The sequence below is a fragment of the Macrotis lagotis genome, chromosome X (genome assembly GCF_037893015.1).
Source record: "Macrotis lagotis isolate mMagLag1 chromosome X, bilby.v1.9.chrom.fasta, whole genome shotgun sequence".
Taxonomy (NCBI): Eukaryota; Metazoa; Chordata; class Mammalia; order Peramelemorphia; family Peramelidae; genus Macrotis; species Macrotis lagotis.
The window spans coordinates 655,906,714-655,934,018 of record NC_133666.1 but is presented as its reverse complement, the minus strand read 5'-3'; the positions used below and the strand labels follow the sequence as shown (position 1 = coordinate 655,934,018).

The window sequence follows — 27,305 nt, the reverse complement described above, 5'->3', positions numbered from 1 at the left end:
CCACTTTGCAGTGACTAGCTTGTGACTCATGAATCCATTGAATTCTAAGGGAAAGGTTTTTTTAGAGAAAGATCTTAACTTTTTTCTGTGTTTGATTCAGGTATGGAAGAAGAAGCTATCTGCTGCCATGGAGATGGGAGATGCTGCCGAAGTCAAGCGATGTAAGAACATGGAGATCTTGTATGATTCCTTGCAGCTGGCTCACAAGTGTATCCTCAACTCTTTCTATGGCTATGTGATGCGCAAAGGGTATGTGGCTACAGCTGATGGAGCTCCACTTGTTCTCCTTACGGAGCTCCATGTAGCTTCCCATTCCCCTGATTCACAACTAATGGTCTCATGGTATCAATGAGATACAAGTGCTGAAGGAGCTCAGAGAAAAGGAGGTTGACATCTGGCTTGGGGAGAGGAGGGAATGGCTTCCTGCAGAAGGTGAAATTGGAGTGGAGGCTGCATCCCAATAGACAGAAATGGGGAGAAGAGCATTTCAGAATGAGCCAATTGTGTGTCATAGGAAAAACTCAGGACTTCTTTGGGAGATGGCAAGTGGTCTAGTTTGGCTTGAGCCTGGGAGTGAATTAAAGGAGGAATAAACAAGGCTTAAAGGACAGATGGAAGTTAGGAGATGGGGGCTTTGGGAGCCAGCAAAGATTTCTGAACAAGGGTGACAGAGGATAAGAAAAACAATCACTTGAAGATTCGTCTGATGCTTGATATAAGTCACCTTATTGGAACTTCCTAATGTGAGATGTGGGATCATGGATTTAGAGCTTGAAGGGACCTGAGAGAGCAGCTGTTCTAGTGCCTTCATTTAGCATGCAAGAAAAGTAGGCCCTGGAGAGGTTATAACCTGCCCAGATGGAGTAGTGTGTCAGAGGTGGAACTGCAACTAAAGTGTAATGACTGAATCTAGAAGAACCCCATTTCTATATTTGCCTCCCAAGGATTAGAGTTGTATTTGGAAGGGATGGATGACTGGGTCACACATTGGTAGGGAGAATTATTGAAGAAAGAGAACTTTTTGTTTTCTTTTCTTTTGTTTTCTTTTTTTTTTTTTAGATTTTTTTGCAAGGAAGATGGGGTTAAGTGGCTTGCCCAAGGCCACACAGCTAGGTAATTATTAAGTGTCTGAGACCAGATTTGAACCCAGGTACTCCTGATTCCAGGGCCAATGTTCTATCCACTGCACCACCTAGCTGCCCCGAAAGAGAAATTTTAATGATTGTAATATTGGAACCTGAAGTCATAAATGCCAGCTGAGACCCACCACCCTTAAGTAGAAAACTTATCAAGTAATTATTGTGCTTTGTCCTAGAGAAAAAAACAGGAAGCACATAGACCTTCTCCTTAGGGAACTTACATTCTGATGAGGAAAGAATGTCCCTAAAGGGAACTTGGGACTGGGAATGGGTGCCCGTTCAGTAGCATCAGAGAGGAAAGATTATGGAGAAAGTCCAGGCATGAATGAGGTGAAGCATGATTGGGATCATTCTAAAATAGTAGTTTTGGGAGGGAGTCACTGCTGAGGAAGGAGGAAAGTAATAAATGAGGTAGATGCCAGAAATACTGCGAAGATAGAGTCTATGGGACTTGGTAAGGAGGGATGTTAAGGAGGGAACTTGGTTGTCTGGTAGGATAATGGTGTCATCAACAGAAATGGGAGGTTGGAAGGACAAGCTGCAGGGGGTAAGTTTGAGATATATATTGACACCCACAGGAAAGCTTGAAGAAAAGGGTATCTCTTCTAGAGGGCATGTTTCTTTTGTTTTTTATCTCTTCAATTTTATTGGCTATTTTTTTATATATTTCATTTATTGATTGATTGATTGAAGATTTTATTTATTTTGGGTTTTACAATTTTCCCCCCACCCCCTGAAGGCAATTTGCCAGTCTTTACATTGTTTCCATGGTATACATTGATCTAAATTGAGTGTGATGAGAGAGAAATCATATCCTTAAGGAAGAAACAAAGTATAAGAGATAGCAAGATCAGACAATAAGATATCAGTTTTTTTCTTTAATTTCAGGTAATAGTCCTTGGTCTATGTTCAAACTCCACAGTTGTTTCTCTGGATACACATGGTATTCTCCATTGCAGACAGCCCCAAATTGTTCCTGATTGTTGCACTGATGGAATGAGTGAATCCATCACTGCCCCTATGTTCTGTTAGGGTGTACAGTGTTTTTCTGGTTCTGCTCATCTCACTCAGCATCAATTCATGCAAATCTAGGGGGCATGTTTCTGCATAGACTTCAAAGAATCTGCTGCTTTCTTTGCCTCAGATTGCCCACCACTTGATTTTCCTATCACCATAGAAGCAATAGTGAATCTCATGAGAGAGGAGGAGTGGTCATTATTCTCTAGAATTCTGAGTCTTGCTTTTCTGCCCACCCCTAGAAGATTAGTTATTTGGTTTTTCTCCCAGATACTTTTTGCTTCCTTTGACTACTCTTGGGGTGGGCCTCTAGCAGAGATGGTCCTCCTGCCCAATGACCCCTCTACCTGATATACCTGCTGGGTTGTCACCTTTTCAGGGCTCGATGGTATTCCATGGAGATGGCAGGAATTGTTTGCTTCACAGGAGCCAATATCATCACGCAGGCCCGGGAGCTGATTGAGCAGATTGGGTGAGTGTTGAAATTAGATTACATGGATCATCCAGGGAACTTGAGGAAAACTTTAGGAAGAACTGGGAAGGTGGAAAACCAGAAAGTCTTAGTATGACTAATAGATACTTTGACACTGCAAAGTTCATTATAAAGAATCATGGAGATTTCATGAGTCTCAGAATTGAAGGGGCCCTGAAAGGTCACAAGTGGTCACTTTGCAAGCCTGATGCAAAATCCACTCACACAAGATACCCAGCAAGTTGCATTCAGTTCAGGTACCTTCATTGAGTTCTTCTCCTATATAAGGAAACCCTTTATGTTAAGCCTAAATTCTGGTGACTTATGTCCCCTCATCTTGGCTTGGTTCTCTAGAAGCACACAGAACCTCCCTCTGGTGCGTGATAGCTCTTCTGACATTAGAAGATAACTTACATGTCCTTTCCCCTGTCCCGGAAAGGGGACTTACCATCCCCAGTTGTTAGTATAGTTCTCAGACACCTTTCTAGCTTTCTGACCCCTCTTCTCCTGGTTGTTCTTCTGAATTCATCCACTTTGGAACTGTCTTCATTGAATTGGACACCACCTACACGTGGATGTAATGTTCCACTTGTAGCTTGAGCAGAGAACAGTGGGGCTGCTCCTATCTTGGATTTGGAAACTGTTAACTGAGATCCAGTTAGCTTTGGGGAAATCCAGATCCAGATTGTTTTATGGAGCTTCCCTTAACCCAGTTCTGGGGTCCTTATCATATTCACTTAGCTGTTTCTTAGATAAGATGATCACCTATCTTGATATGTTGGCAAACTTATTTCTCCATTCTTTTGTTTATGCAACACATGTTTATTAAATGTCTACCATGGATAATTAGATGATAATGCATTTAGCTGGAGGAGTGGTGGAGTGCCCCAGGAGTTTGTTTGGCCCTGTGTTGTTTAACAGTTTTCTCAGTGACTTGGATGATAAAGGCACAGACATTAGACAGTTCATTCATCCCGTTTATAGGTGGCACCGAGCTGGGAGGGAGAGCAGTGGATGGACCTTGGCAGGTTAGAACATCAAATCTAATGTAATTAAGGGAAATTCAATGAGATATCACACTTCAGGATGAGATGGGGAGGTGTGGTTTGACAGAAGTTCTGAAAAAGACCTGGAAGGTTTTAGAGACTTAAGTTTTTGGCAGTGTGATAGGGCTGCTCAAGAGCCCTTGTAATTTTGGGCTTTGTTCAGAGAAGAAGGATCTAGTGTCTGGAAGTAAAAGAGGTTAAGGTCCATCCTGTGCCCTCCCCTCCTTGTAATTTGGAGCCTTGTCTTCAGTCTTGGTTGTCACAGCTTCAGAAGGACCTTGATAAGCAGGAGAATGTCCAGAGAAGAGCAGCCAGGATGGTTAGGGGCCTGGAGTTCAGCTCATGTGAGTATCAGGTGAAAGAACTGGGCACACTCAGCCTGGAGAAAGAAGAGTTATGGATGATATGACCACTTTGTATGTGCTCGCATAATACCACTCTGGCATCAGCAGGTTCTAGTTGGCCCCAGAGGGCAGAACCACAACCAAGGAGTCTGAGTGGTAAAGAAGACAATTCAGGCTAGAGGGGAGGGACGTTTTCCCAACAATTAGAATGTTCTAGAAGTGGAATCAGCTGGAAGGTGGCAAGTTTTCTGTCCTTGGAGATTGTCACACAGAGCCGGTTGACTAGTCATTCCCTCTATTAAGTTAGTATGAAGTGCTTGTAACTGCAAGATGCTTTACAGTTATCTTATTTGATTCTTAAAACAACCCTGGGAGTTGGGACTTTATTGCCCCATTTTACAGACGAAGAAACCGAGGCACAGTTTTTGTAGCTAGTAGGCTGATTTGAACATTGGCCTTCCTGACTCTGGGCCTAATTCTCAATTTACTGCACCACCAGTTGGTTCTAGAGAGATTGAGCTCACATTCTAATGGGACAACGAAAGGTGCACATACAGAGATACACAGCATAAATAGAAAGTTAATAAATGGGAATATGTGCAAAGCTGTTAGCACTAGCAGTTAGGAGGTTCTGGAAAGACTTCATGCAGAAGAGGACCACTTGATATGCATCTTAAAGAATGGGGTCAGGAGAGAGTGTGTTTCAGGCATCAGGGACAGTCAGTGCAAAGGAGGGGACATGGACTGTCTTAAGGACAGAGAGAAGGTCAGTTTGGTGATTTTGCAGATTGAGGGAGAAGGGCAATAATGTCCATGGAGGCTGGAAAGATGGATCAGAGCCAGGGCTTTTACGAGCTAAACAGGAGTTTACATCTGCTCCCAGAGGCAAGAGTAGTAATTGAGTTTTGGAGGTTTGCATGGTCATGTCTGCATTTATGAAAAACTGCTTTGGCATCCTTTGGAGGATGAAGTGGAGGGATGAAAGAACAGAAGTGGGGAGGTCACTTGTGCGAGGTGTTGTACAAAATTGGTGTCTTTTGGGCTTTGTGGGAGATGAAGAGTGAAGAGGCCAGGATAGTTCCTGGACAGTCAGCTCCAGAAAGATGGCAGTGCCTTTGACAGAAAAAGGATGAGAAGAGAGAGGAGGTTATGGGGAAGGAGAGTGAGTTCAGTGTTGGACATGGAGAGTCTATGAGATACCCAGGGTGAAATACCCAGCAGACATTTGGTGATCCAGGATGGGAGCTCAGGAAAGCATTTGGGGCTGGAGATTTAGATTTGAAGTTGTCTGCATAGAGGTGATGGATGATCAAGGTCATGAAGTTGCCAGAGTCTCTAGAGGTTAAACAAAGGATTCAGCACAGAATTGTGGGGACACAGCTAGGGGCTAGCAGGGACTGATCAGACAGGTAAGAGGCAAACCAGGTGAGAGGCAAGGAACACAGTACCGGGCCTTGTGCTAAGTACTTTACAAATGTTACTCACAATAATCCTGTGAGGGAGATGCAGCTATTGTCCCGTTTTACAATTGGGAAAACTGAGGCAGTCAGCGACAACACATTTTTATGATTTAAGGAATCCTCATTGCAATTAAGGTTTATTGGAAATTAACTTCAAAGAGAGTAGTTTCATTTGAGTAATGAAGTTGAAAGCCAGATTGCAAACACTGAGGAGTGGGGAGATGTAGGTAGTAGCAAAAAGAGACAAAGTTTGAGAAAGAGAGGCAAATATAGGGTTTGAAGGGATAATAGGGACTAGGTCCTCAGTGAAGCAAGGCAGTCCTTTTATTCTTCCCTGAGTGATTCTGTTTCACTACACACAGAAGCTATTACAAATCTCTTTGCTCTTCAGAATCCCTGTGTTTTCTCCTCTTTTCTTCCCCTCTTCATCTGAGGACGTTGCCTCTTCTAACTGTTCAGTGTGCTTGTTCCTTTCCTCATTCTCTTCATCTCACATCCCTTGACACTTTCCTTGTTCAGGTATTTGTAGTAGGTGGAGGTGAGACCAGAAGATCACTAAGGCCTCTGCCAATTCAATGATTCTTCACAAGGAATTGACATCTAAAGACAGAATGGAATATCGGTGTTCATATTAAGATAGACATGGACATGAGAATATAGAAACCAGGGCTTAAGATGCTGATGTGTCTTCATGTGGCCTAAGTACATGACAAATCCAGACTTTCAGGCATGCCCCAAAGCATTGTACATGTGTCTTTGCATCTCTGTTCCTATATAGGAGACCTCTAGAGCTTGACACAGATGGCATCTGGTGTGTCCTACCCAACAGCTTCCCAGAAAACTTTGTCATCAAGTCAACCAATGCAAAGAAGCCCAAGGTGACCATCTCCTACCCTGGAGCTATGTTAAACATCATGGTGAAGGTGAGTCGGGCCGGAATCTTAGTGGGATTGGTTTTCCTCCTGACTACAGGGCTGGTGCTTTATCCACTGTGCCACCTAGCCGCCCCTGAACAATTACATTTTGAACATATTAAGTCTTTTTAGTTTTTGCAAGGTAATGGGGTTAAGTGGCTTGCCCAAGGCCACACAGCTAGGTTATTATTATTAAGTGTCCGAGGCCGGATTTGAACTCAGGTACTCCTCACTCCAGGGCCGGTGCTCTATCCACTGTGCCACCTAGCTGCCCCTGTAATTTTTTTTTTTTTGCAAGGCAATGGGGTTAAGTGATTTGCCCAATGTCACACAACTAGATAATTATTAGGTGTCTGAGGCCAGATTTAATTTCAGTTCCTCCTAATTCTAGGACTGGTGCTCTATCCTCTGTGCCACATAGCTGCTCCCTATATATAAGATGTGAAGGAGACAGCTTCATGGACATAGAGTGGATAGAGCACCAGCCTTGGAGTCAGGAATACCTGGGTTCAAATCCGGTCTCGGACACTTAATAATTACCTAGCCGTGTGGCCTTGGGCAAACCACTTAACCCCATTGCCTTGCAAAAACTAAAAAAAAAAAAATAGTCTAATGCACAGTTTGATCACCCTTTGGGTATAGTTCTAAATTGCATCACTTTACAACTTTACCAAACAATATATCAGTGTCCTAGTTTTCCTGCATCCCCTCTAACATTGTCATTTTCTTTTTTTTTGTCATTAGCCAATCTGAGTATGAGACAATAGGTATGAGGTGGTACTTCAGAGTTATTTTAATTTGATTTCTTTAATCAATAGCAATTCAAACAATTTTTTCATATGATCATAGATGACTCTGATTACTTCTGAACAATACCTATTCATATCCTTTGACGATTTACCAATTGGGGAATAATTTGTATTCTTTTAAATTTGATCAGTTCTCTAAATATTTGAGAAATGAGGCCCTTTTGTAATAAAAATTTTGATTGCGAAAGGGATCAGTGATAACCATCAAGCTTTCTTAAGGATCACAAGACCTGTGGACAGTTGAGAAAAGGGCAGTAGGTAAGGAAAGACTGAGGATGAAAGGGAGGGATTGGACTTAGGGACATACTCCTGAAGGAGAAAGGAAAGTTCAGAATCAAGGGCAGGATTTGATCTTGGCAAGAAGAGTTACTTCTTCCAGGACTGGAATGAAGAAAGAGAATGGAGGATGATGATGTGGGCCTTTGAGGTGTGGCGTGGAGAAGAACCTCAAAGACAGATGCCTTGACTTTCTAAATTGAGGTCCTTTATTGAGAGGGCTGACACAGAAAACTTATACTAGAAAAAGATTTGTAATAGTCCCTGGAGGGATACGGCTGGGAGTCAGTCGGGGAATAATAGAAGATTGTCCTGCATTGGTGAGAGCCAAGTTAAGATTAAATAATGTAAAATTGTAGCAGACCTTGTCAGTGTGGTTTGCTTTTGCCTCCATTGTTGTGGCTCACAGCAGCATGGTCATAGGAGTGGGAGGAAAATAACTATGGAAGTGATGGGGGTTGGGGGGCATTAGCTTGACCTGAGAGACCAGAGAACAAGAGATTCAAGGGTGTAGTAGGATCATCAATAATTAAATTCCTTGAGAAAGGAAGGAGAGAGACCTGGAGTTTGAAATATTACAGCACCGAGTATCTGAACATGGTGATGTGATAGCTAGATAATGTGAACCTGTGTCAATGTACCAGCCATATGCATGCCTAATACCATCAGGGAGCTTTGGGTAACTTGTGTGCAGTCTCCATGGAGTATCATTTTTCTACTTAAAATGATTAAAAGTTTATAAATGTCACATCTTTATTCTGTATCACTGATGATTTAATTGCTTCTTGGTTCTTTCCTCAGAAATATGAGCACTTACTTCCTGTGGGGTTATGTGTTCTCTAGAAACCCTATTGAAAAGCAGGAACTCCCTATGTTTTTAAAATTGGAATATATATTTTCCTTTCAATTTTGAATTTGAATTGTTTTCCTTCAAACAAAATAATGAAATTATATTATAGAGACCTTACCTTGGAGGTATTGGAAAACTATCTCCTGAATGACAACTTTTTTTTGAAAAAAGGCCTTTAGAAATGTAAGAGTGTCTCTTAAACTGATGCAGGATACCAACTCATCTCTGTTATTGTTTTTCTGACTGTGAGCATTTTTTATATTTATTCTCTTTTTGTACAAATAATTTTTTTATACATTAATAAAATATTCTTGTTTAAGAGTAAACAGAATACCCCCTCCCCTCACAAAGTATAGACTCGCTTGAGCGATAAAGTAAAGGGGAGAGAAAAAAAATTAAAATTAAAAAAAATAATAGTAATAATTGTAGGTATGGCCAGGTGGCACAATGGATGGAGTATGTTGCTTTTTTAATTAAGAAATTCATCTCCTGCTATCTTGGAGCTCTCCAAGTCACTGCTTCCACAAGTCCTTTCTCTGCTGGGCTCTCCTCTTCAGTTTAACTTGGATTCTCAAGGGACAGGGGAGGGTATCCAGCAGCACATATACATACTCTCCTACTTGGACAGTCTTTAGCATTTACATGCCTACATCAGCATCATTCCCTTTATTCCATATGTGAAATGAAAAGCTCATTTTGTTAATATGAATTACAAAGGAAGCTGACACACAGACTACTTGAAGATAATGGAAGTGATAATCCTGCCTTGAGTTCAGGAGTGTTGATTTGTTGGTTCCCAAAGTCTTCCAACTGAAAGCATAGAGATTAGGATAATTGTTTCTAACCACTCCGAACCAGATGGATGAAGGGAAGGGAAGGACTTGGAGATGTGGCCCTTGTCTGATTTTCTCTAGTACTCTATTGCTTATGAGGGAGTTTGTCATTCCCTTTCTACTTGAGCAATGACCAGAGCTCTGGGGACCCCAACTCCTGAGAATAGAAAAGAGATTTTTGTCTGTTGATCTGCAGGAAGGCTTCACTAATGATCAGTATCAAGAGCTCACTGAGCCCACTTCCCTCACTTACATCACCCGCTCAGAAAACAGCATCTTCTTTGAAGTAGATGGTCCATACCTCGCGATGATTCTTCCAGCTTCCAAGGAGGAGGGGAAGAAACTGAAGAAAAGGTAGGAGTCAGGCTCTACCTTCTCCTTGAGAAGATTGCCTGTGGAATGGGGGCTTAGCATGTGTAGACTAGCTGAAGATTGAGAACCCAGCATATCCATCAGGAAAGAGTAGTAAGTTCTGCCAATCCCTAAGTAATGGAATCCATGGCCAAAAACTTTGAACATAAAAAGAATTTTCTTTCTTTTGTTTTTTTTTTTTTTAGCAAATTGTTTTTCTTTTTTTTTAAATTTTATTTAAGGCAGTGGGATTAAGTGACTTGCTCAAGGTCACACAGCTAGGCAATTATTCAGTGCCTGAGACCAGATTTGAACTCAGGTACTCCTGACTCTAGGGTTGGTGTTCTATCCCCTGTGCCACCTAGCTGCCCTCCAAAATAATTTCTTTGAGGGGTTTTTGCTATTGATTTTAAGGTTCCTTTCTTTTGTTGACTCAGTTAACTGCTGTTTCCAAATTATTAATTGCCCTGAAACCAACCCAGATAAGAGCCCCTTGGAGCTTCATGGAGCTAGTCCTCAGACTAGCTTGAATAGGACCTACTAGAGAACCCAGGGTCTCCTCCATGCCAGAATAAGATGTTGAGAGGACAACTCTCAATGGTTATGGTACTGTGTGCCTGTGACAGTGGTCCTATGGTAACAGAAGAGCTTTTGGTAGCTAGCTGAATGTGGAGGGCCATGTTGACTCACCTGCAAACAAAATAGGTGGTTAAAAGATGTGTCTATCAACTGATTTTCCCCACTTTGTCGTAGATATGCTGTGTTCAATGAAGATGGCTCCCTGGCTGAGCTGAAGGGCTTTGAGGTCAAAAGGCGTGGAGAACTACAGCTGATTAAGATCTTCCAGTCCTCTGTGTTTGAAGCCTTCCTCAAGGGCAGTACCTTGGAGGAGGTGTATGGGTCTGTTGCCAAGGTAGCAGATTATTGGCTAGATGTTCTCTATAGCAGAGTAAGTATTGCCTCAGGTGTCCACTTGTGTAGCACTTGGTGCATCTACAGCAAGTGTGCTTTATTAAATAGATGATCTCAGGGTTGGGCAGGATGGCTGCCTTCCCATATTGAAAGGGCAGTTACCAGGAAGGGGGAATAGGGACTCCCCAGACAGAACTAGGAACCTGGTTCCAGAAAAGAACCTTTACTTTGTGAAGACAGTTTGTGCAACATTCTTCCATAGTATTTATTCCCACACCTTCCTGCTGAAAGGAGGAAGATGTTTTATTACCTTTTCTTCAGAATCAGTTTTTTTAGTTGCTCAGAGTCCAGTTTCCTTTTGTGATATTTAGTTTTGTTTAAATCTTGCTTTTTATTGATGTTTTTAAAATTATTTTAAAATTTCACTTTTTAATCAGCAAAAATCCTCCTCTTTTCTTACCACCCTTCCCTTCTATCCCAACATTCCACCCCACCCCACCCTCTTTTCCTTCTTTTCTGCTCATCAAGACATAATAAAACCATCTGATGATGATAGGGTCCTGAGGGGACACATGAATTATCTTCCCATATTAGAAAAAACTGTCTATCCTTATTTAGTTCTTTATGATTGTCCATTCATGCTTATCTTTTTTTTATGAGTCTTTTCACCTGCTTTGTTTGCATTTCAAGTTTCAGTACAACTCTGATCTTTTCATTAAGAATGCTTGTAAGTCCTGTGCATCATTAATTAAGAGGTATATATTAATTAAGGTTCTATCTTCCACATCTCTTGAAGTTTGTCCAAACTCATGTTCATTCTTTCTATGAGTCACTATTTATCCATGTCATCCTCTGCTGTCCTTTTTTTCTTTTGTTTTTAGTTTTTCCCAACATCAGAGTCTTTCCCCATGAGTCCCATCTTCTCAGTATATTCAGTTTTACTGGGTAGGTTATTCCTGGTTATAAACCTCTTCCTCCTTTCCCTTTTCCTCTCCTCCTCTCACTTTCTCTCTCCCTCTCCCTTCTTTGCCTTCAGGATAGTATATTCAAAAGCTTCTTGTTCCTTTATAGTGGTAACTATTAAGTCATGTGTAATCCTCACTGTGATCTACCACTTCCACTTTGATTCTAAAAAGTCTGAGCAATCCTTGAAATATGTTCAAATTACTTTTTTTTAAGTCATGGTTTTCAGATATGAATCTTAAATTATCTCTCCTTGTTCTGTTTTCCAGGTTTTTACTTTGAGATATCTTACATTTACTTATGCTTTTTCAGTCCTTTGATTTTGTTTTGATATTTCTTGTTATCTCATGAAATCATTATCTTCTATTTGGTCCATTCTAATTTTCAGGTGGTTTATTGCATGGACAGTTTCATATCTTTTTTACAATTTGTTCAATTCCTTTTCAATTATTTTTTTCTTTCTTTTCTTTTACAATTTTTTCCTCTAGTGTTATAAATTTTTTTTTTTTTTTTTTAGGTTTCTGCAAGGCAAATGGGGTTAAGTGGCTTGCTCAAGGCCACACAGCTGGGTAATTATTGTCTGAGGTCAGATTTGAACTCAGGTATTCCTGACTCCAGGGCCGTGCTCTATCCACTACGCCACCTAGCCACCCATATAAAAATATTTTTGATTTGTTTTTAAAACTCTTGCTTCTTTTATTTTGATCTCCTATTTGCTTCAAACTCTTAATTCCCTTAATTGTATTTGAATTTGTGCCCAAGGTGTGATTTTCTTTGAGGTTGTATAAAGTCAAACTATATTCTCATTCTTTTGTTTGGTCTTAATTCAGACAAAACTATTATTTAGACTTATAAAATAGTATGCTAAACTTTGCAGAGTTTGGCCTTACACAAGACATGCAGAAATTAAGACTTAAGCAATAATATAGCAAAAGCTCCTGTTTAGCCCTAAATAATACAGATTAGGCAAAGCATTTATAATTATTATTGTTTCTCTTCAGATTCCAATACTCAAGAGGGAGGCCAGTTTTGCTAACTGACCCTAAGGCCAAAACTTTTTTTTTTTTTTTTTTTTTAGGTTTTTGCAAAGCAAATGGGGTTAGGTGGCTTACCCAGTGTCACAGGGCTAGGTAATTATTAAGTGTCTGAGACCGGATTTGAACCCAGGCACTCCTGACTCCAGGGCTGGTGCTTCATCCACTGCGCCACCTAGCCACCCCGGGCCAAAACTTTTTATAGAGTACAAAAAAATCCTAAAACTTCTGATCATGGCCAATTAGCATTATGCTTTATTACCTTCTCATTGAGTTATTAAGTCTGTTTCATATCAGGATTTGACAAGTATCTAAATGGAGGGAACTAGTCATTGCCTTCCTGATTTAAATTTATCCTGTGGATCTTACAGCAATTACGAGACAAACCTCCTGCTCTCTAACTAATCTGTCTTCTTGTGATTGTCATCAGGACAACTGAACTAACATTCACACTTATAAGCCTTAATTACAGACTGATAAATGAGACTCTGGTTAGAAATAAAGGTTGTGGGGTGGCTAGGTGGCGCAGTGGATGAAGCACCAGCCCTGGAGTCAGGAGTGCCTGGGTTCAAATCCAGTCTCAGACATTTAATAATTACCTAGCTGTGTAGACTTAGGCAAGCCACTTAACCCCACTGCCTAGCAAAAACCTAAAAAAAAAAAAAGAAATAAAGGTTGTAAAACTTAGTCATCTTTGACACAGCTTTGCTTATAGATATTTTGGAGTCATTCTCTTCTAGGTTTATGTATTGAGCATCCCTGTTTTCGCAACAGCTTTTTCATAGTGGGATTCTTTTTTTGTTTGTACATTCTTTTGGCCTACTTCCTGACTCCAGACTTGTCATGGCCAGACTCTGCCCATTTCTGGAGGGAATGCCTGGGCTGCTGCTGCTACTTTCTTGGGGTTTTGAGTGTTGTATGATTCCAGAACAGCCAACTAGGTTCTGGTTCTGGTAACTTCTGAAGTGATCTGACTCAGGGCAAAGTCTGATAGATCCATATCTGGGCCCTTCCTCCCCCACCCCCACCCAAGAAAAACAAGAAAAACAACAACAAAAACAGCCTTTACCTTTTCCATGTCTGGGCTCTGAAAAGTCATGACCTGCCTTTGGAGTTCCAGTAGGTTGCTGCTGCAGGCTTTAGACTGGGCTGGAAGCTGGAGCTAAGTCCAAAGCCTGTTTTTTGGGGGTCCAAGCTGTAGGACTGCTGCATGTTTCTGAGCTTGCTCTCTGCTTGGTGCCCAGACTAGGGCCTGTGATTGGTCCTCCCTTTAGAATAGTTTCTTGAGGTGCACAACCTCTCCCTGGTCCACTTTGGATTTGTGATCTGGAACTGGAGAGTCAGCCCCAGATCTGCTGGTCTTTATCCTGCCCAGTTTTCTGTGACTCTTATTAGATTTGGACTTTTCTAGGCATATAGCCACTCTTATTCTCGACTGTTTTGAATAGCTGTTCCTGGCTAGACTTTATCCTGATGTTTAAAGATGTTTCTGACTATCTTCCTAGATTGACCTGAGCTTTAGAAAAAAGACTTACTCTGATTTTTTCTTGGATTTCCTGTTCAGAATTCAATCAATTGCATTTTCTAAGTTTTCTTTCTTTCTAAGCTTTTGAAGTTCAGCTCAAACATCATCCCCTTTATGAGACTTTTCCTGTTCCCTCAAGCTGCTAATGACCCACCAAATGATCTTTTATATATTTTGTTCTAATTTTGTTCTTATTTTTGTTTATACATGTATATATATATACACTTGCTGTTTCCCAATAGAATGGAAAATCTTTGAGGGCAGAGCTGTTTTGTTCTTATTTTTGTAATCTGTGTAGAAGACACTAAAGACTTGTTGGTTAATCTTACTTGAACATTGCAATGAGTCTGAGTAGAAGTAGTATTAACCTCATGTTACAGATGACGGACCTTGGCTAAGGTCACAGACCTAAAAGAGTCCAACTCAGGTCTCTAGAAGCTGGTTCTAGCAGTTCCTCCCTAACACAGCTCAATCTTATTACACAAGTCTGAGGGAGGCAGGCACAAGTAACCATATAGAGCTGCATCCCTTCTTCCTCAGGAAGTAAATAATCCTTTAGGCTGAGTGAATTCTGAAGGAAGTTTTCCCTCACTAATGCTTTTCTGAAATCTCCCTGAGCTAATTTAATTATAGAGTAGTAGAATTGGAAGAAACTTTCAAGATCATTTATCTAATTCCTATCTCTTCCTTTTTAACAAATATAGAAAGTAAGATTAAATGGGGCAGCTAGGTGGCAGAGTAGAGAGCACAGGGCCTAGAGTCAGAAGTGTGCCCTCAGACACCTATGATCTATATGTCCCTGGGCAAGTCACTGTTTGTCTCAGTTTACTCATCTGTAAAATGAGCTGGAGTAGGAAACAACAAAACCACTCCAGTATCTTTGCTAAGAAAATCCCAAATGGAGTCAAAAAGAGTCAGACACAATTGAAACTGAACAACCACCATGGAAGGTTAAATGATAAGTAAAAGGTCAAAAGGCAAGTGGCAGGTCCAGAAATAGAGCCCCCAGTCCAATATATTTTCCATTATATATTAAGATGTTAGAGACTGTGAAATGGAAAATTCCACGTGAGGGACAATCTAAGGGGGAAATAATGTTCGGCTTGAGTGCTTGTTAGTTTTTCCCAAGAATTGGTCTATCCTCCCTAGGCAGCCAACATGCCTGACTCAGAACTATTTGAACTGATCTCTGAAAACCGCTCCATGTCTCGGAAACTGGAAGACTATGGAGAGCAAAAATCTACATCCATCAGTACAGCTAAGAGGCTGGCTGAGTTCTTGGGGGATCAGATGGTAAAGGATGCTGGGCTGAGCTGTCGTTTCATCATTTCCCGCAAACCTGAAGGATCTCCAGTCACAGAGAGGTAATTATTACAGGAACCCGATCTGGTGATGGTGCAGTGAGAAAACCTGAACCAGAAGTTTAAGATGTGAGCATTAAAATCAAGCAAGATCAAGCACTGAGTCTCTCTGGGATATCTATGATTGGATTACAAGTCTTTTATAGGCCAAGCAATGGGATTTGTCAGGGATGATCAATAGGCAGAGCACATTTGGCCTGGGTAATTGGATAGAGGAGGTGCTAGGTCCCTTTGCCAAATAACATGGACACTGTTTTGTCACCTTAGGGCCATTCCGCTTGCCATTTTCCAAGCAGAACCCACAGTAAGAAAACACTTCCTCCGGAAATGGCTCAAGAGCTCTTCCCTACAAGACTTTGACATTCGGACAGTAAGTAATAAGACTTTTTTATGTTCATCTCAGGAGGGGAAGCTGGCAGATGAAAATGTCCAGGGTTTACCAGGTATTCTCCCTGGATGACACCTGATATAAAAGTTTATAGATTTGGAATTAGACGGGACCTGGTGGGCCGTCTAGTTCAACCTTCTCATTTTACAAATGTGGAAATTGAGGCCCAGAGAGGTTTAGTCACATGGGTGGGATGGAACAGAGATGAAAATTGAACCATCTGGTGCTCAGAAACCAAAGCCAGCACTCTTTCCCCTGGATCACACTTCTTCTTTGGCCTTCCTTTTTGTGAAGCCCACTGAGTTTCTGCAGTCACAGAACTCTGTAATCACATTAGTTGCTAGAAGTGGTTTGTGGCTGGTGTATTGGAAGAATTTGATGCTAGTGTAGAAAAACAAGTAAACTTAAGGGACATCCAGTTTGTTTTTGTTCTCCAGCATGCACTTTCTGTTTCCTGTGGTTCTTGGTCCTCTGATGTGTTTTTCTGAACTACATTTATATATATATATATATATATAGATCCTGGACTGGGATTACTACATTGAAAGACTTGGGAGTGCCATCCAGAAGATCATCACCATCCCTGCAGCCCTGCAGCAGGTAAAATTGAGGGCTACAATGAAGTGGACCCAGACTGACCCAAGAACTAGACAAATAATCTTTCCCGATCCATGCTTTCTTTAGGTAAAGAACCCAGTGCCACGCGTCCGACATCCTGACTGGCTACACAAGAAGCTGATGGAGAAGCATGACATATATAAGCAGAAGAAGATCAGTGAGCTGTTTATCCATGAGGGCAAGAGACAGGTAGGAAGGACCTCACTGAGGACAGAAGGGAATTGTCAAAGGAATGTCTGTCATGGTAATGCAGGTAGACAGCATTGATATTTAAACCTGTGTAATAGGACTTAGATCAACAATGAGGCTTTTGTCCTGGCTTTGGTGTTTCACACACAGCTGGCCCAGTTCATTCTTCCTAGTCCCCAGAAAACACATTCTCCTTTCCTGCTAGACTTAAAATTTTCGCCTCTTGTTTTTAAGTTAAACTGTCCTCTCTGCAGCCACTTAACTATAATCCAATGTTTCAACTCCTTCTGAATTCTTCCTAGTATCTGTTTTGCAAACCCATTTCCTTTGATCCTTTTTCTTTCTCTGAAAAAAATTTCCCAAATGAATAGCCAAGTATTTTTTAAATCTCAGTTTAGCCATTAAACAGATGCATTTCTAATTTCTTTCAGTAGGAAATAAAGTAGTATTTATTCTGCTTCCTTTTTTGCTAAATAGTTTGCTTTTTCCTCAGCATCACTTCTTTTCATATCACCTGGTTCCTAACTCAGACACATCATGTGGTCTGTCAGTCAGTTATGACCTCAACATCTTGAAAGTATACTCTGATAGTCCCTAACTAATATGGTAAGGGAAAGGTAATTTGATAAGAAATTACCTGGTGTTGGATGCTTGGTTTTTCCGCTGTCAATGATTCATATTCTTTATCATAGTCTTAGACTGTTTGGCTTCTTGCTTCTAGGTCACTGTCAATCAGCATCCAGAGGGTAGCCAGGGACATGGAATTCTGGACATGGAGGACCTTGGCCTTACCAAGCCATTGCAGTCAGCAGTCCCAATTGCCACCAAAAGGAAACGAATCCCCATGGAAAGCCAAGAAGAGTCCCAGAATTTGGAGTTGACCCAATCCTGGCGAGAAATTTTGGGCCAGCCACCATCTCTTGGAACAACCAGGGTAAAGCTATGAAGAGGTTGAGCTGGCCTTGGATTACAAAACATTGATCATTGGAGGGCCAAAGGGACCTGCGGGATCCTCTGACCTCTGATCTGGAAGCCTCTTAGGCACTTTAGTAGAACCTCCAGATTAGTTGTGGTGGATTGTCCAAAGGGACCCACTCTTGCAAGATGTCCAGGTCAGGGGGTTGCTCCTCTTTCTATAACTTTTGTTGGGTTTTTCCCCTTCATGCTTACATTGACCCATTCACACTTTCTTTCCAGGAAGAGTGGCTTGTGTGGCTCAAATTCCATAAGAAGAAATGGGAGCTACAGGCCCGTCAGCGCCAAGAGCGCAGGAAGAGACGACGTGTAGAAACTCGGGAAGGTGTGCTGAACTCAGGGGTCATCCGAGATGGCCCAGCCAAAGGACTAGGACACTTCCTTCGAAGGACAGCCCGCAGCATCCTGGACCTCCCCTGGCAGATTGTGCAGGTGCAGAAGAAAAGCTGACCAGATGGAGGGAATCAGCAAGTGCAGTAAAATCAAGAAACTCCTATCTTTCAGAGCCATTTGAAGATTAAGCTTCAGAGAAATGGGGTCCTAGGAAAGATGAGGAGACTCAGAAGCAAATTGTTGCCCACAGTCCACAATTGGATGGAGGGAGGAGAAAGGCAGGAATTAGATTTCAGGTTTAGCTGAGTTCATGCAACTTTGGACAATAACATGTAACATGTCTTAAGTCATTCTTAGGGGCAGGCTAGGGGAATGAGGGCAAATCCCAATGGGACCAGACTGGAGGGAAGACCAGACCATAGTCCTCTGGAGCTTTTCTTTGATGGTGAATTTGTCTTTAGGATTTGAGCAAAATGAACCTTGTCATGGGTCAGCACCATGACTACTATTTGTTTTGGTTTTTTTGTGCAGATCAGTGAGACCAACCATCCTGGCCTTTTCAGACTTTGGGCTGTCATTGGCAGTGATCTGCACTGTATCAAGCTGAACATCCCTCGTGTGTTTTATGTGAACCAGCGTGTTCCTAAGGAGGAAGACGGACCTTCTTTCCGTAAGGTGCCAGAGGCAGCCCTGCATTGCATGGGGGGTCATGTAGATTGGAAGCACTAGTGAGAGTAGCTGGTTTATGCATTTTGATAATCTGTGTGATTTTTTTCCTGCTTGGTTTTATTTATTCTGATCCTGTCAGAAATCCTGTCCTACTTCAGTCTTACGCTACCCTGTCAGGGTGGGAAGGGAGAGACTTTCAACTTAAGGCCAGACTTAGCAAATTGTTGCCAGGACAGAGTAAATATCAGGAGTCTGAAACTCGGGGCCCAAACACTGCTGAGTGCAGCCAAAACCAGGCTAAAATTTAATTGGGAAATATTTAACTAAGTAAAAAATACAGCAATGCTTCATTTCAAGAGGACATCATTATGTGGGCCATGGAGATCTTTATCTGTGGTTGACTGACCCTGTTTTTGAGTTTGACAACACTGCTCTGATGGGTGGAACATAAAGACTCAGAGTCAGTAGACTCAAGTGTGAGCCTCAGCCCCCAACAACATGAACAGGACTAAGGCCTCTACTTTGTCTAAGCCTGAGTTTCCACGTGTAAAATAGACGAATTCTACCATTTTTTTCTTCATAAGGTGGTTATGACAAAAGAAATTTATAAATCTTAAATTGCTATAGAATCATCATTATTAGACTTATACTTGGGAATTTAGACCTATGTCTGATTTTGAATTTCCCAGCTCATGTGTGCTCATTTACTTCATCAAGCATGTTTTCCTGAGGGACTGTCTTCCACTATGGGAGAGATAAGAGAGCCCCTGCTTTCAAAGTCCCAGGCAGTTCAATAGAGAGCTTCAATGTAATATGCTGAAATAATTGCAAAACACTCCTCTACCAAATGCTCAAGTGTGGTACAGATGAGATAGTTCACTCAGGTTGAGGGAAGTCAAGATAGTTGAGTGGTGGAATTTGAACAGAATTCTGATAAGCAAAAGAGGAGCAAGAAAGGTCTTTTATAGAGGAAAACTATCATGAGTTTGGCCTAGAGAGGGAAGAGAGGGGCATGAGAAGATCCCCCTAATCATCAGAATGATGGAAGGAGTTTTGGGGAACAAGTGAGGAAGAGCCAGGAGACTGGAGCATCATGAGTCAAAGGAGGAAGGCTCTACCATTTGCATGGGACTCATTGAGGATGGTAAACTGTCCCTCCATTCCTCCTCTCATTCTTTGTCCTTCACCAGAGGCCCTTTTCCCCCACTAGGATCATAGAATTAGAGTTGGCAGAGCTTTAGAGACCACCTGGTCCACCTTCCCCAGTTTGTGGATAAGGAAACAGATTTGATGTGATCTTCCTGGAATTTGGAGCCAACTGCTTGAACTCCCAAGCCCATCATCTGCCCCCTGCCACATCATGGCTATGTTGGGTCTTGTGAGAGGAACCACTAAGCTTCCATGAGCTCTCTATCAGTTGATTTTTTTTTTTAAAGTCAGGTTTGGGGACTGTTATGAAAAAAACCATAATTCTCTTTGTCAGGTGAACAGAGTCCTTCCTCGTTCCAACCTGGTCTACAATTTGTATGAGTATTCGGTGCCTGAGGATATGTATCAGGAACATATTAATGAGATCAATGCTGACTTGTCTGCACCAGACATCGAGGGCGTGTATGAGACCCAGGTAACTGTTCCTCTCTGTCCATTTCTAACTTTGTAATGCATCGAGCTCTGGGAGGTTAGTGGTATTTACCTATCTATATCATCCATTCATTCTGTAAATGCCAGCCATGTATGAGGTCCTGAAGTACAGTGTTATGAGACGTCAAAAACATGTATGATATAATCTTTATTCTCAGGTGACTTAACATGTTGTTGGAAAGATTCAACTAACATGGTTGACTAGATACAATACAGTACAAGTAATTTGTTTAAACAAGTGTAGTAACTAGCTGTGTGACCTGGGCAAGGCACTTAAAACCCTGATTACCTTGCACAAAAAAAAAAAAATACCAAACCAAAAAATATAATAGAATTTATGCAGATCAGTGAGTGCTGTTCTCTTCAAAGTAGCTTTCTTAGAAGTATATATGTTTATTCTAATAACGCAGTATTTTTAAACATTCTTAGAGTTTGAATTTCAGAATTAATTAACTTCAAGTGTGATAATCTTTTTTAAAACTTCTTCCAAGGTTTTTGTCAAGGGTGGATTTAAATATTGAAAACAACCAAAATGATGTGGCAAAAAAGTCCAGGAGTCCTAAACTGAGTCCTAGTCTTGCCCACATACTAGTAATAATGTGCAAATCACTTTTACCTATGAAGCTCTGGTTTTTTTTAGCTTTAAAATAAAGATTAATATGCATACATTATCTACTTCACAAGCCTGTTGGGAGGAATTGTGCTTTACTTTTACTTACTTTGTTAAGTAAGCTATGTTATTCAAGCTGTTATTCAGAACCAAACCTTGTGGATAGGTTGAGGATCAATGGGAATTACCAATTTTAGTCCAAAAACATATGTAGATATAAAGGAATGAGACTATTTATTGTGGCTTGAAATTCTACCTAGGACCATTTTGAAAGAGGAGAGCCACATATGTTTTCTATGATAGTAAACCAATTGAATTAGCTCTAGGCTTCACAAATGTTCTATTTTTCCTTATCTTCCATAGCTGATTTGCTAGCCAGGTAAATCTTGTGTTCTTGACTGAGCAAACCAGCCTCTCTATTTGTATTGCTCTCTCTCCCCTCCTTTCTACTTCAGTCTATCCTTTGTGTATCAGATCCCATCATTTCCATGATATCTTTCCTGACCACCGAGCCTAAGTAAGTCCTCTTACTTAACCTAGAGTGGCTGCTGTCAATATTACTTACTTGGTACTTAGAGTTTAGGATTACTTATTTTTTTCCACAGGTACATGAAATGTAGCTAAAAAGTAATGAACTGTTTTAATTCTAAAAATGATAACCCAAAGATGTCCCCAAATGATTTCTGGCTTTTGAGTTCTGTCAAGCTAAGGGTTTTGAATATGAAGTTGCAGGTGTGATATAAGCAGTGTTTTAGGAAGTTTAAGGTGACTTCTGGCTATACCTTAGATTGGGGTTTGAAGAGAGCCAGCAGAGATTCCAGATAGGAAACTGTTGAATGAGAGGGGGCATATTTCTGAATTAGAATTTATAGGTTCAAATGGATGGCAAAAGAACATCAAGGATGATGTGAAGCTTTGAGACTAGCTATCTAGAGTAATGTCAACTGGACCAAACCTCTTCAGAATCAGACAGACAGAGAAGGCAAGAACAACTGTGCAGAGACTAACATAGAAGTTTATTTTCTGTCATGAGGGAAATAATTTTTAGCAAGAAGGGAATTAGATACATGTGCCAGGACCTCCCCTCTAGTTGGGGAACCCCCTTTAAATGTGGGCAGCTCTCAGTTCTTATGCTACTGGCAACGCAATGAGCTGTAGCTCTGACAGTGAGATTGGCAGCAGCAATGTGACAAGTTTGAGTTATAGCAGGATGTCATGACCAGAACTTATCTGAGCTCCAAAGTTTATCCTAAGCTTGTCCTAGCTCAGAGAATACACGGTGCTGGTCAAAGCTGCACAGTAATGACATGAAACAGTTGTGGGATTGTGCTGTGGCTGAGATCATCCAGATGGTGAGTGCAAAGGATTATTGTGATGCCAGGCTGAAGGCATGGTCTGCTTCCTCTACCTTAGGTCTGGAAAACAGGGTATCTTCTAGAAATTTGATATTTCTCCCTTCTGCTAGTAAAAAAAAAAGCAGGCATATGCCAAGATGCCATGAGAGACTCTGATGTGATGTTGCCCAGGGGGTTAGTTCCTTGAGAAGACTTCTCGGGGAATTGTGTCCCAGGTAGGAAACCAAGAATGTAGAGGGAGAAAATGCCCACACACACTTAATTCAGGACCAACCTTGATGGCTGAATACTTAAAAAAGAGAAGAAGAAAAAGAGAACTAGGACATATACTCAACCTCATTTGGAATCTTGGGCCAGCTGTCTTTTCTGGGTGTTGGCTACCTCTGGGTCAGTACTAGGCACACCCAGAGTTCTCAGAGAGAACTCAGGAGTAGGGGCTTTCTTCAGATGATCCAAGAACACACACCCATAAGTTTGGCAACTATGGGAGTAGTCAGAAGGACCTGCTTAGCACTCTTAGAAACAATGTTTGATTGATTAGTATGGAGCCAGTTTTTAGATGAGATAAAAGATTGCTTGAGATGTTTCTAGTTAGCATAATATAGATCCTTTGTTAAATGTGTAGAAATGGTCCAGTTCCCTAGCCACACAGGGCTAGTTTCAAACAATGCAATGAAGTTTTTCATAAATTCATTATCATAATACAATTTAAGTCAAGTGAAACTACTTGAAGTACTCACTATAAGTCTAAGAAGGGACATTTGCATGTCATCAAGGTAACCACAAAAACTTAAACATAAACATCATGAAACAAAAGACTAAAGCAATACAGTAATCATCATCAGTATAAACTGAAAACTGACATCAAGTCTCCTTGTTCACTGGTGACCCATTCTCAATATCCATTTCACTAGCACATATTAAGTTCAATATGTCTCATGTGTAATCTGGTTCCTAGGTATCTTTTCTTAGACAATAGATTTTGTTCTTAGGCCAGCTCTAAAGAGAGCTTTGCTTTTCTGGTTCTAAATCTAGAGATTCTAGATAATTTTGACTTTATGATTTAGTATAATCACTTAAATTTGGTTTTCCTATTTTGAAACTTCAGGGAATTCAGTTTATATACCATTTGCTATTTCTATCCTTACCTAAATTTCAGATCTAAAAAATTTATGAGGGTCCAGCCATAAAATGAGCTCTTCTATGGCTTCTTCTGTGGCTAGGTGGCTCAGTGGATAGAGCACTGGCCCTGGAGTCAGGAGTACCTGAGTTCAAATCCGGCCTCAGACACTTAATAATTACCTAGCTGTGTGGCCTTGGGCAAGCCATTTAACCCCGTTTGCCTTTCAAAAAAAGGCTCAAAAAAATAAAATAAAATTATCAGATACTTTAAAAATGAGAGAATAATTTCACTATCAATACAATTTGTGTAAAATCCTTAATCCATTTTTGAGAATTTATTACTAAAAGATACTCAAAGCCTGAATTTCCATGACAGATAAATTTGAGGTTTTTTGTAATTCTTTAAAAAAAATTTTTTTTTTTTAGGTTTTTGCAAGGCAAACGGGGTTAAGTAGCTTGCCCAAGGCCACACAGCTAGGTAATTATTAAGTGTCTGAGACCGGATTTGAACCCAGGTACTCCTGACTCCAGAGTGGATGCTTTATCCACTACGCCACCTAGCCGCCCTGTAATTCTTTTTAAATAGCATTTTCTTTTTAATTTCTGATTACATGAAAGATAGTTTTCAACACTGATTTTTTCTTTTTCTTTAGTATTTTCTTTATTTTAGTAGTTATTTTCTATTTATTTAGTGCTATTTATTTATTTATTCATAGCATTTATTCATTCATTCATTCATTCATTCATTTATTTATTTATTTATTAGTTTTTTGCAAGGCAAACAGGGTTAAGTGGCTTGCCCAAGGCCACACAGCTAGGTAATTATTAAGTGTCTGAGACTGGATTTGAACCCAGGTACTCCTGACTCCAGAGCAGATGCTTTATCCACTGCGCCACCTAGCTGCCCTTAGTATTTATTTTTAATGTTTGTTTTTAAAACTTTGAATTCCAAATTCTCTCCCTCCTCCCCAACTGGGAAAACAAGCAATTTGATAGGTTATAAATGTGTAATCATACAAAATATTGTTTTGAAAAAAAACATAGACCCTCCCTCCCAAAAGAGAAACTTCAAGAAAAATAAAGTAGTAAAAGTATATTGAACATTCATTTTTGTGAAATTTTCTCTCTCCCTCCTTTCCCTTCTCCCTCCCCAAGAAACAAGCAATCCGATATAGATTATACATTCATAATAATATTAAACTTATTTCCATATCAGACATATTATAAAAGAAGAATCAGACCCAAAGTGAAAAACCATGAGAAAATAAAACAAATAAGAATAAGTGAAAATATTATGCTTTGATCTTCATTCAGACTCCATAGTTCTTTGTCTCGATGTGGATGGCATTTCCCATCACAAGTCTTTTAGAATTGACTTTGATCACTGTGTTGCCAAGAAGAGCTAAGTCCTTCATAGTTTATGATCACACAATGTTGCTGTTACTGTGTACAATGTTTTGGTTCTGCTCACTTCACTCAACATTGGTTCATATGTAAGTCTTTCCAGGCTTTTCTGAAGTCCACACATAATTTTTTATAGTATGATAGTATTCCATCACATTTGTATACCACAACTTCTTCAACTATTCCCCAATTGATGGACATGTGATATATAAATTTGGAAGCTAATCATATACATGTATATTATTCTTAGAGAAAACTGTCTAATTCTGCTATTTTTCTTAAAATTTACTATTCCTTTTATTTAGAAAACTTTTTACATTACATCTTTGCCTTATTACTCTGTTCGATTGTTTCCCCCTTAGGAGGATGTCATCTGTATAATATAATTTTAACTCAGATATGTTCCAATATCAATCTGTTATGTAATAGATTTAGTATTGAATTTATAAAACTTCTTGATTATAGACATTTGCTATAAAAGGAGAAAGAAGGACAAAATTATAACATTGTTACAAGGGGGACTCTCCTTTAGCTCTGTGGTAAATGTCTGTGTTATAACAAAATATATTTCATTGAACATTTAAATTTTCAAATATCTTATTTTTTAATCACATCCTTTTAAAAGTACATTTCCTGTGCAAGAGCATCCAGATTAAAAAGTTCTTTTTCTAATGGCATTTCTTTTACAATGGTCTCTCAAACTTAACAATAAAAGAGAATTTAGAAATAAAATAATAGTATAAATGATGTTATATATTTAAAGCATGAAACAAAATTTCAGATGACATCAATTGCCTTTCCAAATTATTCCATATCTTTAATACCTTTGGCGTTTTATTTTATTTTATTTTTTTTAGGTTTTTGTAAGGCAATGGGGTTAAGTGGCTTGCCCAAGGGGCCACAGAGCTAGGTAATTATTAAGTATCTGAGGTCAGATTTGAACTCAGGTACTCCTGACTCCAGGGCTGGTGCTCTGTCTACTGTGCCACCCAGCCACCCCTACTGTTGACATTTTAAAACTACTTTTAGACTTATCAGGCATAGGATAATTACATTCAGTTAAGGATATGATAAAAATGTAGCACTTAAGATATGCTAGTCACTTTATTAAGCCCTCTACAATCATCATGTTATTTTTTTTTTTTTAGGTTTTTGCAAGGCAAACAGGGTTAAGTAGCTTACCCAAGGCCACACAACTAGGTAATAAGGCATAAGAGATAGCAAGATCAGACAATAAGATATCAGATTTTTTTTTTCTAAATTGAGGGTAATAGTCTTTGGTTTTTGTTCAAACTCCACAATTCTTTCTCTGGATATAGATGGTATTCTCCATTGCAGATAGCCCAAAATTGTCCCTGGTTGTTGCACTGATGGAATGGAGCAAGTCCATCAAGGTTGATCATCACCCCCACACATTTACCAGTTTTAACAGATATGCAGTTTAAGAAATAGTAGAAGTATGCAGAGGGACCAGTTAATGGAGATGTGCAATTTCAGAAAGGCTATGCTTCCCAGAGATATCTGAGATAAATGAGGTCCTCTGAGGGTCTGAAATTTTCCTCACGAAGGATGATGAGCTTGACCTGGGCAGAGGACTCACTAGATGAAGAGGGAGGCTCCAAAGAGTCCAGTTTCTCTGTTCCCACTTCTGACACCATTGAATCACAAAAGGATTGAACTCCTTGACCCTTAGAGGCTGGAACGAAACAGATAGAGCAGGCTAGAATAGCTGTGCAGAGATGAAGTTTATTTTCTATAGGAAGGGAAATGACTTGCAAACAGAGGGAATTAGACATTTATTCCCTCTATTGGGAGAACCCGCTTAAGTGGGGCAGTTATACCAGTGGCTGTACAGTGAGAGGTAACAGCAACAGTATGACAAGTTTGATTTATAGCAGGACTTACTGGAACCTGTCCAACCTTGTCCTATGCTTGTTGGAGTCAGAGAACACCCGGTGCTGGTCAAAGCCACACAACAATTACATGAAACAGTAGGAGTGTGCCGTGGCTGAGATCATCCAGAGGGTGAGCACAGAGTATTGTATTGTTGTCATGCCAGGCTGTGGGCATGGCCTGCTTGCATGGGCCTTAACTGCTCATATCTTGACAGTAGCTGGATGGTATAGTGAACACTTGGCCTGGGATCAGGAAGACCCAAATTATTTCGTTTCAAATACTCACTGACTTTGTGATTCTGGGCAACCTGGCAAACCCTGTTTGCCTCAATTTCCTCTGCAGTAAAATGAGCCATAGAAGGAAATGGCAAACGAGCCACTCTAGGACCTCATCCAAAACACCCCCCAAAACCAAAAGGGGTCTTGAAAAATCAGACAGTTGAAATGACTGAGTAACAAAAAAAAAAAAATCTGGGATATTAATGGACCATTAATAGAAGGAGTGAAGGTAGGGTCAGAACAAGAATTCCAAGATCTCAACATTCAATGGACTTCTGGGGTATTCTGGCCCAACTTGTAGCTGATTAGCTGATTTCTGCAGCACTCCCCATGAGTGGTCTTCTATTCCTCATTGGAAGACTTGGAATAGGGGGATCTTATGGTCTCCCAGGCAGGCTTTTCTGCAGTAGGACAGCTCCAATTGTTGAGTTTTTCCTTATATTGTGCCCCCAAACAAGAATAAGAATTTACTTTTAGTTGAACCTCTTTTTTTGACTCTTCTTCTCATCTTACCCCAGTGC

General features: G+C 40.3%; 1 protein-coding gene across 5 annotated transcripts in view; it reads left to right on the top strand.

Annotated features, from left to right (window-relative positions):
* Positions 1–27,305, top strand: part of POLE (DNA polymerase epsilon, catalytic subunit) — a 77,778-nt gene that overhangs the window by 27,810 nt on the left and 22,663 nt on the right. For all 5 annotated transcript variants that reach the window (XM_074205159.1, XM_074205160.1, XM_074205161.1 and 2 more), the window contains 13 exons: positions 101–249; positions 2,536–2,628; positions 6,257–6,401; positions 9,357–9,514; positions 10,265–10,460; positions 15,095–15,309; positions 15,574–15,676; positions 16,214–16,294; positions 16,379–16,501; positions 17,223–17,435; positions 17,699–17,908; positions 18,341–18,484; positions 19,962–20,102. In XM_074205159.1, coding sequence (XP_074061260.1) covers positions 101–249; positions 2,536–2,628; positions 6,257–6,401; positions 9,357–9,514; positions 10,265–10,460; positions 15,095–15,309; positions 15,574–15,676; positions 16,214–16,294; positions 16,379–16,501; positions 17,223–17,435; positions 17,699–17,908; positions 18,341–18,484; positions 19,962–20,102 — 1,971 coding nt within the window. The remainder of the gene's footprint in view (positions 1–100; positions 250–2,535; positions 2,629–6,256; positions 6,402–9,356; positions 9,515–10,264; positions 10,461–15,094; positions 15,310–15,573; positions 15,677–16,213; positions 16,295–16,378; positions 16,502–17,222; positions 17,436–17,698; positions 17,909–18,340; positions 18,485–19,961; positions 20,103–27,305) is intronic.